Source organism: Carassius gibelio, chromosome A1, assembly GCF_023724105.1.
Source record: "Carassius gibelio isolate Cgi1373 ecotype wild population from Czech Republic chromosome A1, carGib1.2-hapl.c, whole genome shotgun sequence".
Classification (NCBI taxonomy): Eukaryota; Metazoa; Chordata; class Actinopteri; order Cypriniformes; family Cyprinidae; genus Carassius; species Carassius gibelio.
In genome coordinates this window covers 32,650,519-32,669,180 of record NC_068371.1, presented here as the reverse complement: position 1 = coordinate 32,669,180, position 18,662 = coordinate 32,650,519, and the positions used below count along the sequence as shown (strand labels likewise).

Here is an 18,662-nt window from a genome sequence, read left to right as displayed (position 1 = left end):
TTTCAGCAAACGCAGCGCAGAGCTCTGTTTATGTTGGTTTGGAGTTACACTCGGCACAATTCAAGTCCTCTGAAACTGTGTAAAGAAACACAACGAGCGTAAACACACACACACACACACACACACACACACACACACACACACACACACACACACACACACACACCGAGTCAGGACATTAATGGCAGATCTCATCTAGCAAGCAGTATATGGACAGAACAAGGGGAATATATGCTGTGCTAAATGTTGAAGTGTCACAGTATTGCTCTTCATATTCAGTTCAATACATGGAGAGAGCAGAAAACATGAAGTGTGAATCAAACCAATGCCAAGTAAACATGAACGCTGCACAGAGGAGTGTCATCTTATCTTCTCAGTGTGAGCACATCAGGTCTGTAAGTTACTGACCATCCTCAGCTGAACCAGTGACCCTAAAAGAAGACATCTGAACACAAATGGAGAAAGCAAGGAGGTTCGGTGAGGAGAAACACAAGCTCTGTCTTGCTCCTCAGCAGCACACCACTATCTGTGAAACCTGCGTTAACTGCTTCAGACAAACACAATCCTTTCAGTTTCTGAGCCAGATGGGTCATATTAAAGCCGTTTGGAGCGGGTCACACTCATTCAGAGAAGAGCAATGTCTCAGATGACCATCCTTTGTGTCCACCTCAAGATCTGGGACTAAAACAAATGCTGGAGAACAAGAAGATCCCTGCTGTCCTACCAGACGATATACATCACCCATCAGCAGGAGAAGAAGAGCCCAGATCTATTTCTCCAGAACAAACTATTAGTGAGAGATGTCCAGGAGTCGTCCCCTCACTGACCCTGTCCTGATCACAAAGAGACTGAAATACTGACCAGCTGGACATTACTGAAGGTAGGAGGCTCTTATCAATATGAACATGTGCAATGCTGTTTAATACTGCTTTAAATTACAGATGTAAGTATAGTTAACAATAGGATTCATGCTGTCTCTCATATATGTTTCTTCAGATTATTAAAAGACACTCGAGGTGTTGAATCATTGGTTTCAGAGAGATTTCTGACTCAAAGACAGAGTTGTGTTCACTAAAGCTGAAGACATCTCTCGATTATCGTCTGCTCAGTCCATCTCTGTTCACAAACACACCTGGAAACTACATTCTGTGGAGAAATAACATTCATTTTATTAAAACATCAGTCTTTCTAAACTCATACCACCAAGACGCTCTAAACTGAGTTGAGTTTAGCTCTAAACAGTAACTTTAAAATAAATTGGTTAAGACAATATCTTCACAATTCTTCATCTGTCTGAATATAATTCCTGGGTTTATTTTCTCTAAATTGGGCGTCTTATAATTTCTCTTGATGTGTAATTATAAAACTGAAAAACTTCCAATCAAACTTTCTAAATTTGACCAACAAGTTCTTGCTCCTGGAGTCTTACACAGAAACACAGTTTTCTGATCTGGAATAAAGCCAATATTAGTGTAGAAATAAGTCTTTATTTAGTCAGCGTTGGTTTAGTAATGGGTTGTTCTCAGTGAGTCAGTGATTGAATAATGATGGGACTTTATTAGGGTTTCCAGACTTTCTCTGAAGATCCAGAATTGCTCTTCCATTAAAAGAGTTGAAGGCTCTTACTATAGGGCCGTTCCTCAGGTGTGCATGTGCTGTTCACAAGCAGTGTTTCTACATCCACACTTTCTGTCTGTCTCTAACCTCAACATACCTCTGTCAGCTTTAAAGCCTGACAACTACACCATTAGATCCTGCTTTTTACAACACAATATCTTCTTGTTGGAAGCTTGTTGGATAACTCTGCTGTCAAACTGTTGTTAATAAGTGTCTCAGTTTGATCATAAATCCTCAGTAATGTGTGAATGGTGTTCTGATGTCACAGAGACTGATGAACACACACTTGTTCTCATCCACTGATGAAGACTTCTTCACTCAAACCGTCATGCTGCAATCAAAGAAGAATAGAAATCAACATTCATCTGAACTACACACACTCTTCACATCTATTCATGTTAGGATCTTCACTCATTTCTTCTCATATTAATGTCCAGGTATTTCCAGTAGCTCTTCTGTCAGTTGTTCACTGATATATGTGTATGTTGATGTGTCAGTCTTCCAGAAGCTGAAACAATAGCACTAGGAGAAGATGAAGTGATCTGAGTCTGAAGCGGTTCAGTTGTCTACAGATAATCCTGCTCTTGAAGAGCTGCACACTGTTGTCTGCTGTGACACATCTCTCCTGTGCTGACTTCTGTGTTTCTAGTGGATCATCCTCATCATCCTCCACAACTTCTGGATCAACAATGTCCTCGTTCAGAAGAGCAACATCTGCACAAAGACAGGACTCACTTCCAGGAGCTTGAAGAAGAAGAAGATGGAGCACAGCTGCTCTTCATCATCTGAAGGCTCTCTCAACAATGTTCTGTGTGTGAGCATCACTGCTGTTCAATCAAAGCTGTGCAGGATTGTGTTCAGACTCTCTGTCTGCTGTGATGAGCAGATGAACACTCACACAAGGACACACACCATCTCCCAGCATCTGTTTTCCTGCAGGTGGATACAGGCCTCCAGTGTAAATAGAGCTGTTCTTCAGCAGCTGGCATCATACACAGACCCGGAGACTCAAACATATCAAGAGACTTCTCCTGCTGGTGATCTGCAACTGAACACAATCAAACCACTTCCTGTTGAGTAACATTGGGCTTCAATTTTTCTTTTAATATGTGTTTTTGTCACCAGCAATACAGTATGTTGCTCAGTTTTGTTACAGTAAGTTAAGCTCCGATTTTTTTTTTTAAGTTTCAGTGAGTTTCTTCTGTTGTCCTGTGGAAAAATAAATAAAAAATTAATTAATCAGAAAATGTTGTGCTGATGCACGAAAGATGCCTCCAATTGAAATGCATTAGTTAAAAAAAACGTGCTGCAATCACGGAAATAACGAAATAAACGTACGTGTCCCTGCCACGAATAAATACACAGCAAAATCCCCAGTGTTAATTTAACACTCTTGAGTGTGGACTCATATAAACACTGAAGCAGTGTTAAAAGTAACACTGAAGCAGAGTTGAAGTTAATGACATAATTAAGAAGTTAATTGAGTTATGATTAAGCATTATTGAAGACACCTGATGTTAACAAGCAGAATCACAAATGAGAAAATCACAATTTGTGTGTCACCATTATAGTGGTCAGTGTTTGCTTTAGTTGGGATCTTGGCTTGTAACTTTTTACTTTTAAAGTTTGTTTGTCAAACCAAGAGCAAAAATCATCGCGTGTTGATTATGTTTTAATGTAATCGTTGTTTGACATGAATCACTGAACTCATTTACAGTCTTTTCTCAAAGTAAAACTTCCATTATTGATCGTCACAGCTTTGATTCCACAATGAAAAAATCGGTATTTTCTATACATTTTGTAGTTATCTCTTGCAAGTGATTCTGATTTTTTTTTTATTAAAGAATTCTAATTTTAGGCACACACAGATAACAATAATCAACGTATGAATCTCAACAACGGTGACAAACAACATATTCAGATAAACAGACCAACTCTGAACATCACAAAACTAGATACTAAAAATTCTGATAAAAACAGCAAAAGTAAAATATAGTTAGAATAAAAAGTTAAAAAGACAGTTCAGCTCATAATTTATTCATGCCGCAATGCATGATGGGAGCCATGGATGAGTTTTTATTGGCTACAACATGCTTTTTTGATGGTCACCGTTGTTGTGATGCTCACAGTGATTCCTGATGTCTGTGTGTCTAAACAAAAGATTTCTTTTTTTACGTAGTACTAACTATTAAAAACATGTCATACTATGTCAGAAATGCTGAGTTGCTTACTTTTCTTTTTCACTTAATTTATGTATGCAGTAAAGAAACCTAAACTCAGATCACTCTATAACAAATAGCTCAAATCACAACCAATGGCACACATGATTGCCTTTGCTGTGGTCTGTCTGTATGATATAATTCAGTCACCACAGCCACATAAAATCTAAAGATAATAACTGAAGGGTCAAGATCCCAGCTAAAGCAAACACTGACCACTATAATGGTGACACACAAATTGTGATTTTCTTGTTTGGTGATTCTGCTTGTTAACATCAGGTGTCTTCAATAATGGTCAATCATAACTCAATTAACTTCTTAATTATCTCATTAACTTCAACTCCGCTTCAGTGTTACTTTTAACACTGCTTTAGTGTTTATATGAGTCCACACTCAGAGTGTTAAATTAACACTGGGGATTTTGCTGTGTAGATTAAATTACGTGACCAAATCACGAACTGCCGTGAGACTGGGTTTCAGTATGTGGACCACGGAAGATGATTGTCATTGACTTGCGTTAGAGTTATCCGTGATCTCAGCACAGACTCACTCCGTGCTCCTATAACAGATTTTAGTTCTGACTATAGCCAAAATGTGTGTAAAACGCCATCAAACTGGATTTTATGATGACAGGACGAGAAAGAATGTCAAGTTAATTACATGCCATTGCAACAGAGTCGACGAAAAGCTTAAGTTCCTAAACAAGCCAGCAACATTACAACATCCAGTGAGTGAGGTCAGGTTGTTGAGGTCCATGGTGCCATCACGGGACTTTGGTTATCTAACTGAAACAAACTGAATTTTTATGATGACAGGACAATGCCATAACTACAATAACTGTCTGGTTAACGTCATTATGGCATTTGATGTTGGGAAAGAAACAAATACTTCAAATGTTGCGTTTCCAAATGAGAAAGCACGTCCGTTGAGCGAGTTCTGTCCTCCGTCATTGAAACGGGTATCCGTGTGTGGACCACGGGAGGTCAGTGTCACTGACTTGCGTTGGAGATATATCCGTGGCCGCGAGGAAGAATAACTCAAAATCCATGAAACCATCACGGAATTGCCCCAAATTCCGTGATGGTTTCACGGATTTTGAGTTAAGGGCCCGTGGACATTTCACGGAATTCTGTGAGACCAGGTTGGCTGCATGATGGGATGGAGATTTGGACATTTCTAATTCCATCATGAGTCACAACATCAGATCTCAATACTAGGTTTATATGACAAATGAGACTTTAGCTATACATTAAAGCATTGAATGAAATGTGTTTACTTCTCATAAACAGTGTTATATTCTCACAAACACATTTTCTTCCTCGTCCAGTGTCCCTTCAATCAAGGAGCCCTGATACAATGATCCACAAAATAAGGAGATGTCACGGTCATAAAACAGTAACATGAACATTGATACCTAATAATGTACTTGTATAATATAACTTGTTTTATTATAATGCTGTCTGAATATAAAAACAGTTTACAGTGAGGAGGACGTCCTGCTCTGGCTCGAGACACAAGTCGACTCCGAACACTTCTGCATTTGTGTGTCCAGAATTAATTTTGTGAACGAAGTCTGTTTCTTTGGAGGCTCCCAGTCAACACTTTAAAGATTTCTTTCTCAGGAGACGCTGAAGTAGACACTGACGCTTTAAGAGAAGATTTCCTGACAGGACAGCATTCAGTTCTTCTACAAATATTGAGGAGACTTCAGAGATGTCATCTTACAGTGAACAGATTGTCGTCTGTGCTACACAGGGTCTATACACGAGGACAACAAGGAGAAATAACAAGGCATTACTCTATGTGTTAGTGTTAAATACATAGAGAATATAATCGATTAGAAATTAACATTGACTGAAATGAGTTCGTTCTGTTTCGTTTAAGAGCAATTGTGATACATGCAGCTGCACGTCGAAGCCTAATGCTTCAGCAGCTCAGTGAAGGTTTACAACTTTACAATCTGATCGACATCATGGAGAAGATTTGGACATTTCTAGTTCCATCATGAGTCTGAACATTGGATCTTCGTCGTCCAGTGTCCCTTCAATCTGATCGACATCATGGAGAAGAACAGAGAAGTGTGCTGAAGTCTCTTTGTTGTGCAAGCTGTTGATGATGATCTCAAACACCTACTAGATCTGTTTGCATTGCTGTTGTAAAGTGTGCCATCTTTTCTTTCTGTACTGCGTGCTGTTTAGATCATGTTTGCCATTTTCTGTCAGCTGGCATGTTCTTCAGGTGGACTCCATCACATCGTGTCACATCTGCTCACACAAATGAGTCGAGTGGCTCTCTAAAACATGCCAAAGAGCTGAAGATCCTGAATCACTTCCAGGATTGTCTAAAGGAGCTCGAAGGGAAGTTCCTCTTCACTTCAGATGTCAATGAATGCTAATGTTTCTTACAGAAGTCCACTGATGGAGGATTTTCACAGACATTGATTAGAAAATATGTCTGATAACTGATTGATCACAGATCATTTCCTGCAGTCTTCAGTGTCACATGATCTTCAGAAATCATTCTTTATTACAGAGCAGTCTTTTGTAACGTTTTAAACTTCACTGTCACTTTTGATCTATTTGATGAATAAAAGTATTAATTCCTTTTCTTTTAATCTTACCAAAAATGTTGTAATGGTTTCATTGTTTCCACAAATATTTTAAGCAGCAAAAACTGATTTCATTGATGATAATAATGAAGAAGATATATTTAAGTATGCAGACACTCTTTTGAATCGTAATGAGAAACTATATAAGATCTCTTTACTGCTCCTGGAAAACAACATTATAATAGACAACTCCTCAAAAATCTGTTAAAACACTTTATATCAGCAAAGATAACATTTCTATCATCAGATCAGGTATTTGTGGAAGTATGGTTGAATATTTGACTTGTTCCTTGACTAGTTTAATCATTTAGAGGAGCTACTCACATTATATTTATCACTAATCTCATCATAACTCAATATATTCCTGAGTGGTCATAACATGTGAGTGACCATGTGTCTGTCTTCCAGCACTCATCGATGAACAGAGAGTTTCTATTCACCAAAATACATCTGTTATTCCAGATAGATGTTATGTGTGCTAAAATTATCTTTAAAAATCAGTTTCCAATATAATGGTACTTGATGAAAAGTAGAAAGTTTTATTAGAAGTTTAGACAATTCAAAATCACATTGTAATGAAAAACTAATAGCAGCACATTTGATGAATATAGCTGTAGAAATCTCAAACCCAAATGAAGATTTATTATTTATGAAAGACTGTAACCACTTAAGATTGATGATCCATTCATTATATCAAAATCAACTGTTTTAACACCACCTGCTTCATAATTTTTAATCATTTCACTCTTCCATATATAATGAAATCAACATTTAACTTATTTATCACCTTTATCTTTTTAATAGACACTGCTCGGGAAGAACATGGATAGATGAATCTAGAAACGACGTTAATAAGATTCTACCAAAGATCATTTTTTGGTAACAGAATGATAAGGCCTTGTTTCATAGTTGGTGTTAGTTGGTTATTCTTTACACACTCCTGTAAAGCTTCCAACAAAATAGATGTTAGTTCCTCCCAATAAAAGTGTAAAGATGTGGTGAAAGCGTCAGGGCCTGGTGATTTACCAGGTTTACTCTGTTTAACAGCTGCTTCAAGTTCTTGCAAGGTTATGTCTGATTCACAAACTTCTTTAATACACTCTCAGTCGACGGATATCATTTTTATCATCTGAAGAAAAGAACTAGAGTAACTCCAGGAAAATGATGATGAATAGAGTGTGGAGTAGAATTAAAACTCCTCATTTTCTATTGTGTTATGATCTGAATGTTCTACTTGATTCACTATTAAACAATTAATCACATTTCTTTCTTGATGTCTTTTTTCCAAATTAATCAAATATGATCTATTTGTTCCTCTCTTCCAAACACTCAGCCCTGGATCTCACACAAACCCTTTTGTCTTATTAATATATAATTCATCTAAAATCTAGTTTTATCTCTCTTCTTCTGTCATATTAGGTTGAAAACAACATTTATTAATCTCTTGAATCAACTGATATTCTTTTTCTCTTTTCTTTTTATCAGATTTTTGCTAAATGTAATTGAATACTCTCTCGATTTATGTTTTATGTATTCCCATTTAATATCACTTGGCATTATCTTTAAATTCAACTATTATTATTATTATTTTAGACAAGCACAAAAGTGATTGTGATTTAGTGAATCTGTATTATATTTCCAGTAAGCTTTAGTTTTAGAAGATGTCTTCTTGTGTTCTCAGATTAAATTGGTTACACTAGGATCTGTTAAGAGGCTCCTGAAATACTACATTTAGCTGCAGAACCTGAAAGAGTCTCAGATCCAAGACAACAGTCAATTCTGGATTTTAGTGCCTTTTGTTTTGAACCATGAAAAGTGTCTGGAAGTGGCTTTAATTTTCTCCATGAATTTGATGAATAATAGAGTTGATATGAGAACTACTCAATTCAGAAGGATGTCTATCCATGAATTGGTCTGGTGTGGTGTTAAAATCCTTCTGTAGGATATCTAGCTCTGAGCTCATTTATAACATCTGTTACCGTCTCCAGAAGACACTTATTATATCCAGACACATGAACTAAGATCAGAAATATTTCATCTCATTTTAACACTACTGCGAGTCAATGACCAAATAGTCCTTTACTAGAGATTCTCTTGATAGAAATACACTTTCTGATCAAATATAGCAACTTACATTATATTGATTCAGTTGAGTATTAGATTATACTAAATCAATTCAGTAAAATAATATCAATAATGGAAAATCATTTACATTTGATTCTCTATTTGGGTAATACAGATGTGTACATAAGTGTGTGTTTTACATTTAATTATTAATTCTCTAAAGATCTGTTTGACTTATTTCAGCAAACTTTATCAAATGTCTGCATCTAAGAAACACACAAATCTTTCTATGATCAGTTCTTCTGATGGCCGACTCTTGTCCAACACATACTTTAACTAAAACTAAAGATTGTTTGACAGATGAAGTAATGGTTGACTAAATAAACCCAGTACTAAGCAGTTGATCTTGATTCGGGTCCCAGTCCTTCTCCCAGCTCGCACCTGAACAAGCAGATGATGCTCTACCTGCGTCTGAATGAAGTAGCAGTGTCCTGGAGAAACATCCTCTCTGTTGGTCCATCTGATGATATACAAACACCTGACCATGGACTACATGCACACAGACTTCTTTAGAGCTTCTGTATAAAGAGAAGCCAGCTCCAAAACTTCTGCTGAAACCTTGTGCTATATATGTGGACCCTCTTGAGACCCTCACAGAAACCTCTCCTGCCTCGTTCTTATCAGAAACTGAGAAATAAAAGAACTGCAATCACCATAAATAATGACAGCAGCATTCTCTTACAGCTTCATTATATTTAATAACACTTAACAACATCATTTTATATGCTGATCCTGTAATCCCAGAAGAGTCTCTAGACATGTAATTATACATTTAAACACAAGTACACACTATCATGCTAACGATCGGTGGCTAGCTAGTGATGCTAGCTCATAAACAACATTGGACTGTATTGTTTAAAAACAACAATAACCCAGATTGATTATTAATGTAAATACTAAACTAGTTTAGGACAAATGAATTCAGTTCATTATTAATGGTATAACAATTAAATAAAGTTGTATCTTTAACTGTAGAAGCTGCTCAATATATTAATAATTGCCTCTTCTAGACTGATTTAGTCTGGGCTTATTTAAATGAACACAAAACTTCTGTGACAGAAATACTGCTTCTCTTTGTAACTCAAAGCTTTCAGAGTAAGATGTTAAGAGACTAGTTTGTGATTGAATATAAAGCACTATATGAATGAAACTCAGCAGACAGTGAGGGGAATGATATTTGAGAGACAGCTGTGTGGCTCCTGTCATATAAAGCTGTTGTGCTGGTGGAGAAATAATAAAGCAGAAAAGAGCATCATTTCAGAAGAAGAGATGCTGATGAAGATGTTCTAGTGATCAAGCAGCAGATTGAAGCTCTGAAGCTCCTGAAAGACTGAATTAGAGCCAGATCAACTGTGTTCAGCAGCGATACTGTGAGTGTTTGGACACAATTCATTTAGTGAATCGAGTGTTAAATCAGCGCAGACGATCAGGAGACGGATTCATTCGGAGTCAATTCAGCCTCTGATCTCAATCACATTCATGATTATTCATACTGTCATCAGTTCACATCAGGATTCAGAAACCAGTTCAGGATCAAATGAGTCACTCATGGACTTTTATTACATTTGATGAGCAGTTTACAATAGAAATATTAAAGCACACATATTACTCTGTTTATTAAAGATTCAGAACAGAATGAGTCTGATCTAGATTCATAACTTCTGTATGATGATGAAAAACGAATTAAAAATGAATAGAAATGTAATTATGTGAGATTAGATGAGTTTGTGTGCATGTGAACATCAGAAAGAGTCTCTCTATCATTTAATATCACACAGAGACACTGAGCAACCAGGATGAACCCTAAATCCAGCGTAGAGGGGTTCAGTGAATGTGGTGTTGTGTGTGTGTAAGTGTGTGAGTGTGTGTGTGTCAGAGACGCTGTAGAAGGACAGAGAGCCGGCCGACACGTCCACATACACTCCTACTCTATTATACACTCCTACTCTATTATAATATCCTTTTCTCTCAGAGGATGAATGCATGTAAGATTTACCACTGACATATCTGTTATTATTGTGACAGACAGAGAAACTGTTATTAGAGCAGATCAGACTCCAGGATTTGTCATTGTATCCAAACACACAGTCTCTCCATCCTCCTTTCCTGTTGATTCCTTTATATGTCACTGATATTTCAGCATCATCTCCGCTCCATTCAGTCTCCCAGTAACAGCGTCCAGTCAGACTCTCAACACTCAGAACCTGATGAACATCATCAAATCTCTTTGGATTATGAGGATACGGCTGATGATCTTTCACACCTGTGATCTTCTTGTTCACATTAGACAGAATGAGTTCCTGTAGATGATGATGATGATAAGGATACGGCTGACGATCTCTCACACCTGTGATCTTCTTGTTCTCATCAGACAGAACGAGTCGAGTGTTTGCTGTGTTTGGATCCAGTGTGAGATCACAGGCCCCTGAACACAAGAAGAGAGAAACATCAAGAACAACACAACACTGAAGATGTCTGTGTGTTTACAGCTTTGACTAGAGCTGTGTCTGAAAGCGCTCCCTATACACTATATAGTGCACTAGATCAGCTGTCACACATTCTGTAGTGATGTCTGAATTCTGAGTGAACGACCGTTATCTTATCTGAGCTCAAAACGCTGCTCACGAGAGGATCAAGATGTCTTTACTGTCACCTTTGAGCTATTTCATTTGTTCTTGGTGAATAAAAGTATTATTGTTATTATTATTATATATTTTTTTTATTTTTGGAATAAAATTTTTTATTTTATTTTTATAATTGTATTTTGAATGGTAATATTTCATGGCTTTGAAGCAGCACAACTGTTTTCTATATTGATAATAATAAATGTTTCTTGAGCAGTAAATCATCACACTCACAATAGTGATTTAGGAACAAAAACCGGACGAATCTCTTTAAATAAATCATCTGATCGATGTCTTGAGGTGTGGTAACTGTAGTATAAGTGGAATAAATGACTCCTCTTCACGTCGTGATCGTATCAAAGCTGTTAGCGACAGACGGAGAATTGTCTCTTTTTTTAATCCATGCAGCAAATGCTTTAAAAACTGCTTTAAAATTACTTGATTGCATTCCAGATGCTTTTAAAGGACTTTTCACTATAAAGTTTGAATGTAAAACATTGTCATGAATTTGTTGTATTCACATTTGTTAAATACCCAACACATTAATTGTTGTAGACGATTAGATATTTCTATTCAGAGCATGCGCGTAATTTGCAGGGGGGTTAGGGGGGTCATGACCCCCCCAAAAATCAGATCCAACTAATATAACCCCCTCAATATCATCAAACCATTCAGATTAAAATAATATGAAATATTCAGAATAAACACTTTTGTTCGTTTTCTTTATTAATTTCATTTGCCAGCAAGAAAGATAGTATCATATTTTAAATAATCTGTAATGTACCCCCCGCCCCCCGCACCGACTACTTGGTATTACCCAACTGGCTTTCTCTACCAAGTTTTTTCACTATTTTGGTCAGTCCCTGGGATGAATGGGTGGAAAAAGCTGACGGAAAGATGAAAAGGACACTGAAAGGCAGCCAGACAACAATTTTTCATTGTTTGTCGACACCAGCCAAAAAAAAGAAAAGAAAATCCTGACCAAACGGAGGTACCCCGCTAAATTGGCTGTTAAGTTAGCTGAGCGTTTCTCAAAGTGTGGGGAGTAGATACATGACAAACATGTTTTGTGCCCATCTTTTTAATTACTTTATTTATTGACCATACACTCAAAACAAAACAAAGACACATTTAAATGTAAGCCTTACTTAACCTTTTCACACGTAAGTTTAAAAGTTTTTCAAGGCGACCGTTATTGATCGTAGTATCGCTTTATGGTTCCCATGGAGAAGAATCATTCATTGCTTGTCAGCGCTGATGACTGATGATCTGCTTTTATTTCCTTTTTTATTCTAATTTCACAAATTTGTTAGCTATAGCAGGATATATCTGATATTCCGATTGTCAAATATGTGCAAGTGGATGTGTTTTGTTGTTCAAACACCTTTATAATGATCGCGTTAATTGAGTTGTATGCGCAACGTATTTTAGGTATCTATCTTATTAAAATACCTAAAAAATTATGTAACGTTAAATTATTATTAGGAATTTACCACCTCCGGTTCAATTTGAGATGATTATAATATATTATAAATATATATATATATATATATATATATATATATATATATATATATATATATATATATATATATATATAAAATTTTTTTTTTTTTTTTTTTTTTTTTTTTTTTTTTTTTGCATGGAGTTTGCAAAGTGACAAAATGAATCAAAGCACAACTAAGGTTAACGTCAGTCCACACTTGTATTTTCTCAGTTTCTGAATTTGATGTTATCAGAGGCTAAATGCAAACACAATTATTATTATTTTTTTAATCTACTTTTGAGTCTTATTTCATGCAAAGTGATAATATAATTGCACTTTCATTTTCTCTATTTGAAAGTTTTTAATGCTGTTATTTTTGTTTTTGTTATTATGCTGTTTTGTTGACTGGAGTTGGCTGGCTAGATGTTGGTTTGCCAGTGTCCTGTGAGGTAAAGCCAGAGGGTGCCAGGGACTGTGTAGAACCAATGTCACTGTATTGTAACTTAAGTTGATGTTTGCTCCAATACAGTCACCCGTTTATTTTTTTTGTTTTTTGGGGGGGTGGGTGCATAATTAAATTATGCAAATTAGCATGTTACCTTTTACACAAGAAAATTATTCAATAAATTAATTAATTAATAAATATGCCGCAAGTTTAACCCCCCCAAAGGTAGACCCAAAGTTACGCCCTTGATTCAGAGATTGACTTGGTCATGTAAAAGAGTGATAAAGTGATAATTAATGTGATGACTGGTTCAGTGACAGAAACACGGGACACACACAGGTCTATAATAACTGCTGAAATGTCTGTGTGTCTCAGGTCTCAGGTCAGTCTGAGCGCTCATGATACACACAGTACAGCTGTACACCTGCAGGAGACACAGATCAACACTGGCTTTCTTTTTCAAGTTTGGATATTTGTCCTTCTGTAGCCTATACTTCATCTTTCAGTTTCTCAAGAGTAATCAGAGATGCGATCGCACAAGATCCTCTTCAGCTGTCACAAGCCGAGGGTGAATCTAAAGGTTTACATGATTAAACTGAATGCACACTCGAGGACATCGCTTCAAATCATCCGTCCAGTTCAGACACAAATGACTCAGTCCCCCAGGTTTTTATTAGCGGCTTAGAAACAAAACCCAGTGCACTCAGCAGTGGTTTCTCTCTAAGCAGCGAAGTGTAGAGCTGCTGTGAATAAGAGACAGATTTTCTGATTGTAACAGGAGTTTTCTCTCAGTCTGAACTGAACTCAGTGTGTCTGTGTGTGTGTGTGTGTCTGTGTGTCAGTGTCTATGTGTGTGTGTGTGTGTGTGTGTGTGTGTGTGTGTGTGTGTGTGTGTGTGTGTGTGTGTGTGTGTGTAGACCTACACTTTCGTGGTCCTGCTCTCATCCTCTTCTCTCCTCCATGATCCACACTATAAACACACAAACACAGGTTCAGAAGTTGACACTCATATAATCAGACTGAGTCAATAGTTGTTGACCACGCCCACAAGCCACGCCCCCAGCACTCATTATTAAAATATATATATATATATATATATATATATATATATATATATATATATATATATTATTACAAATACAAAAAAGTTCTACATTTTAATAAATTATAAAATGTAATGTTATTCCTGTGATGCAAAGCATAATTTTCTTCATCATTACTCCAGTTTTCAGAGTCACATGATCTTTAAGAAATCATTACAATTTATTTGACTCTCAAGAAACATTTCTGATTATTATCAATGTTGAAAACTATTTTACTGCTTTAAAAGTGCATCATTATTTCCACACAAAATATAATGAACAACATTCATTGCATTTATCAAATGTATTAAAACTGTAATTCATCGACCGGCCGCTTGAGGCTGACTGCAGAAGAGAGTCAGTCCCATAGACTCCTCATGTTACAATCACCAACTTTACAGAAGAAAAAAACATGTTTACAGCCCGGTGCAAAAAATGAGTTTGGTCTATATAGATAATTTTGCTATTCATGACAACTGTGAGGGGGTGAATTGTTTTATAACTCATCCATTTAAATTATATAAGACTCAAAGTTCTGCATAATTAATGGCGTGTTTCTACAGTCTATGGGAGGAACACAGAGAGAGGTGAAGAAGGGATGGAGGAGGAGCACAGGCTTGAGCCGCTGGTGGAGGCAGCCTCACGCCAGCATCTGTTACAGGAGCTGCAGGACACAGAAAGATGTAGAGAAAGATCGAGGAAAAGACTGAACAGAGGAGAAGGAGAAAGAGGTTTTGCAGCGGTGGAATCTGGAGCACGGCTCAGACTCGCTGATGACTCTAATGACTGTTTTGGAGAGTTAGCTGACTGCAAAGAGACGGACAAAGAGACGGACAAAGACACGTACAAAGCTCCTCCCAAATGTTGTTAATAAAACATAATTTAATATAGATCTGCATCATTCACACACGTTCAGTACGTCAGTATTACCCAGACAGCAACATAGTGTTGGCCCAGATCCGGCCCACATCTGGCCCGCATGAAATCCATGTGGGCCAGATGTGGGCCAGACCTGGGCCAAAATTGCTTGCTGTCTGGGTAGTGTTTGACATACTTGAGTATCTGCAGTTTATAGTTTGGATCCTGCAGTTTGTGTTTGAGCAGCTTGACTCCTGATTCTCCTGGGTGATTGTAGCTCAGATCCAGCTCTCTCAGGTGTGAGGGGTTTGAACTCAGAGCTGAAGACAAATAACCACAGCCTTCCTCTGTCACCATACAGCCAGACAACCTACAGACACACACACAGAGACAGATCAACTACAGACACACACACAGAGACAGATCAACTACAAACACACAAACACAGAGACATCATCTACAGACACACACACAGAGACAGAGACAGATCATCTACAGACACACACACACACACACACAGATTGTGATCAGTTGACTAAAGCCCCTTTCACACTGCCATTCCGGCAAATACACAGGTAAAGTGTTCCTGCAATTGTTCCCGGGTTGTTAGATTTGCCACTTTCACACTACCAGTGATGACCCGGGATATGTGCGTGCTTTCACACACAACCCGTGAAGATCCCGTAACGACACGTAACATCAGCGCGTGACGTGTAATGTACGAGTCGAAAACGCTAGGCACGTTATACTTTCACTGAAGCAAGCGAACGATCTCTGCATCAGCGCGGAAAGTGAGGAACTAACTGATCTCTGCTTCATTACAGTTTGCACATATGTTTTCGTCGCGAATGTTGATCTTCCTTCAAAACAGCCGGTAAAAGAGGCACTTCGACACGGCATTAGATCTGGCTTTGTTCACACAGCACTCGTCCTGGGTCGAACCCCGCAATGTTACTAGGTCCCCGACCCGGGATCAATGCGGTAATCAATCCTGGGACGTAGTTGCTTTCACACAGAAGGCGACCCGGCAATGTCCCGGAAATATACCGGGTCCGACGTGCAGTGTGAAAGGGGCTTTAATGATCTCTTCTATGTTCTTAATACCTCAGTATCTGCACACACACACACACACACACACACACACTTCTATGTTCTTAATACCTCAGTATCTGCACACACACACACACACACACTTCTATGTTCTTAATACCTCAGTATCTGCACACACACACACACACACACACTTCTATGTTCTTAATACCTCAGTATCTGCACACACACACACACACACACTTCTATGTTCTTAATACCTCAGTATCTGCACACACACACACACACACACACTTCTATGTTCTTAATACCTCAGTATCTGCACACACACACACACACACACACACACACACACTTCTATGTTCTTAATACCTCAGTATCTGCAGCTGACAGTTTGGACTCTTCAGTCCATCAGAAATAAACTTTACACCAGAGTCCTGCAGGTCATTGTTCCTCAGATCCAGCTCTCTCAGGACACAGTTTGAGGATTGTAGAGCTGAAGACAATCTCTCACAACACTGAGCAGTGAGATTACAGCCAGCAAGACTGAAAGAGACAAGAACACACACCAACAGTCAGATCATCTACAGACACACACACACACCAACAGTCAGATCATCTACAGACACACACACACACACACACACACAGATCATCTACAGACACACACACACACACACACACACACAGATCATCTACAGACACACACACACACACACACACACAGATCATCTACACACACACACATTGTGATCAGTTGACTGTAAATCAGGGCTTGAAAATGAAAAGAAAATTCAATCGGTTCACTCTGAGCAGAATCAATATTTTAACGTTTGTGTTCCTCCGTTCCTCTGAATTATTACGTTCTGAAACCGGTTCGGGTGGAAAAAATACCGGTTAATAACGTTATTTTAAAAACAATATTATGTGTCTATAATTTGCCTAATAATAATGTAACGCGGGTCGTTTCTATATGCAGGCTTTACAGTTCTTACTTGTTGTCTTTGTTGGAAGGAGGACACCGACAGGGAGATCAGCAGATCATAACACTTGATTTATTAAACATGAAGAGCTGAACATCAGGAATTAGACACATCTGATTACACACTGTGCAACATCTCTCTCTCTCTCTACCTCTCTCTCTCTCTTTCTACCTCTCCTACTCTCTCTCTCTCTATCCCCCCTCTCTCTCTCTCACTCTCTCTCTCTACCTCTCTCTCTCTGTCTCTCTCTCTCTGTCTCTCTCTCTCTCTGAGTCTGAGAGGGTTGGGTGTCCGAGGGTTCCCACGTGGAGAGGGCGACTTTTTGGTTTTTTCTATTACTAATCTTTCGTTTTTCTACTAAAACTAAAATATTATTTTGTAAAGGAGATTATAGTTTATTTTTGATTTTGTTTTTGAGTGTAGTTGTGTTTTGTTTGGGATCGGGATGGCATCCCTCTCCATGAGGGTGACGCCACCTGTTTCCCTCCTTCATGGCGTCAGGTGTGTTCCTGCGTCTGGTGTGTTCCTGCGTCAGGTGTGTTCCTGCTTCAGGTGTGTTCCTGCTTCAGGTGTGTTCCTGCGTCTGGTGTGTTCCTGCGTCTGGTGTGTTCCTGCGTCAGGTGTGTTCCTGCGTCAGGTGTGTTCCTGCGTCAGGTGTGTCCCTGCGTCAGGTGTGTTCCTGCGTCAGGTGTGTTCCTGCGTCAGGTGTGTTCCTGCGTCAGGTGTGTTCCTGCGTCAGGTGTGTTCCTGCGTCTGGTGTGTTCCTGCGTCAGGTGTGTTCGTGCGTCAGGTGTGTTCCTGCGTCAGGTGTGTTCCTGCGTCTGGTGTGTTCCTGCGTCAGGTGTGTTCCTGCGTCAGGTGTGTTCCTGCGTCTGGTGTGTTCCTGCGTCAGGTGTGTTCCTGCGTCTGGTGTGTTCCTGCGTCTGGTGTGTTCCTGCGTCTGGTGTGTTCCTGCGTCTGGTGTGTTCCTGCGTCAGGTGTGTCCCTGCGTCAGGTGTGTTCCTGCGTCAGGTGTGTTCCTGCGTCAGGTGTGTTCCTGCGTCTGGTGTGTTCCTGCGTCAGGTGTGTTCCTGCGTCAGGTGTGTCCCTGCGTCAGGTGTGTCCCTGCGTCTGGTGTGTTCCTGCGTCAGGTGTGTTCCTGCGTCAGGTGTGTTCCTGCGTCAGGTGTGTTCCTGCGTCAGGTGTGGCGGTGGAGGATGTGTTGGTGGCGGTAGGAGAGGAGATCGGATACGAGAATATTACATCTGCGTCTCGTATGAATAAAGCGGTGGTGGTGTTTGTGAAGGAGGAGGTGCACGTAGGCCGTTTGATTACAAACGGGATTGTGGTAAGTGGAGAATTTATTATTGTTTCACCGCTTGTTGCTCCAACCACAAAAGTAACCGTGTCAAACGTGCCTCCATTCATTCCCAACGAGGAGATTGAGCGTGGACTTTCGGGCTACGGGAAATTCGCTAGTGCAATGAAAGCGCTTCCACTCGGCTGTAAGAATGAGTCGTTAAAACATGTAATGTCTTTCAGAAGACAAGTGTTCATGTTCCTGAACGAGCTGAGTATTGACGTGTC

At 38.8% G+C, this 18,662-nt stretch overlaps 1 protein-coding gene across 27 annotated transcripts in view; it reads right to left on the bottom strand.

Annotated features, from left to right (window-relative positions):
• The window catches only part of LOC128017649 (protein NLRC3), a 228,406-nt gene that overhangs the window by 123,907 nt on the left and 85,837 nt on the right, over positions 1 to 18,662 (bottom strand). For 6 of the 27 annotated variants that reach the window (XM_052603750.1, XM_052604041.1, XM_052604759.1 and 3 more), the window contains one exon: positions 16,486 to 16,659. The exons of 7 other annotated variants lie outside the window; for them this stretch is intronic. In XM_052603750.1, coding sequence (XP_052459710.1) covers positions 16,486 to 16,659 — 174 coding nt within the window. Of the gene's footprint in view, positions 1 to 10,094; positions 10,832 to 10,915; positions 10,994 to 14,046; positions 14,094 to 15,259; positions 15,434 to 16,485; positions 16,660 to 18,662 lie in introns of those variants that run through there. 14 more of the 27 variants (XM_052603487.1, XM_052603675.1, XM_052603884.1 and 11 more) reach the window with 6 other exon arrangements.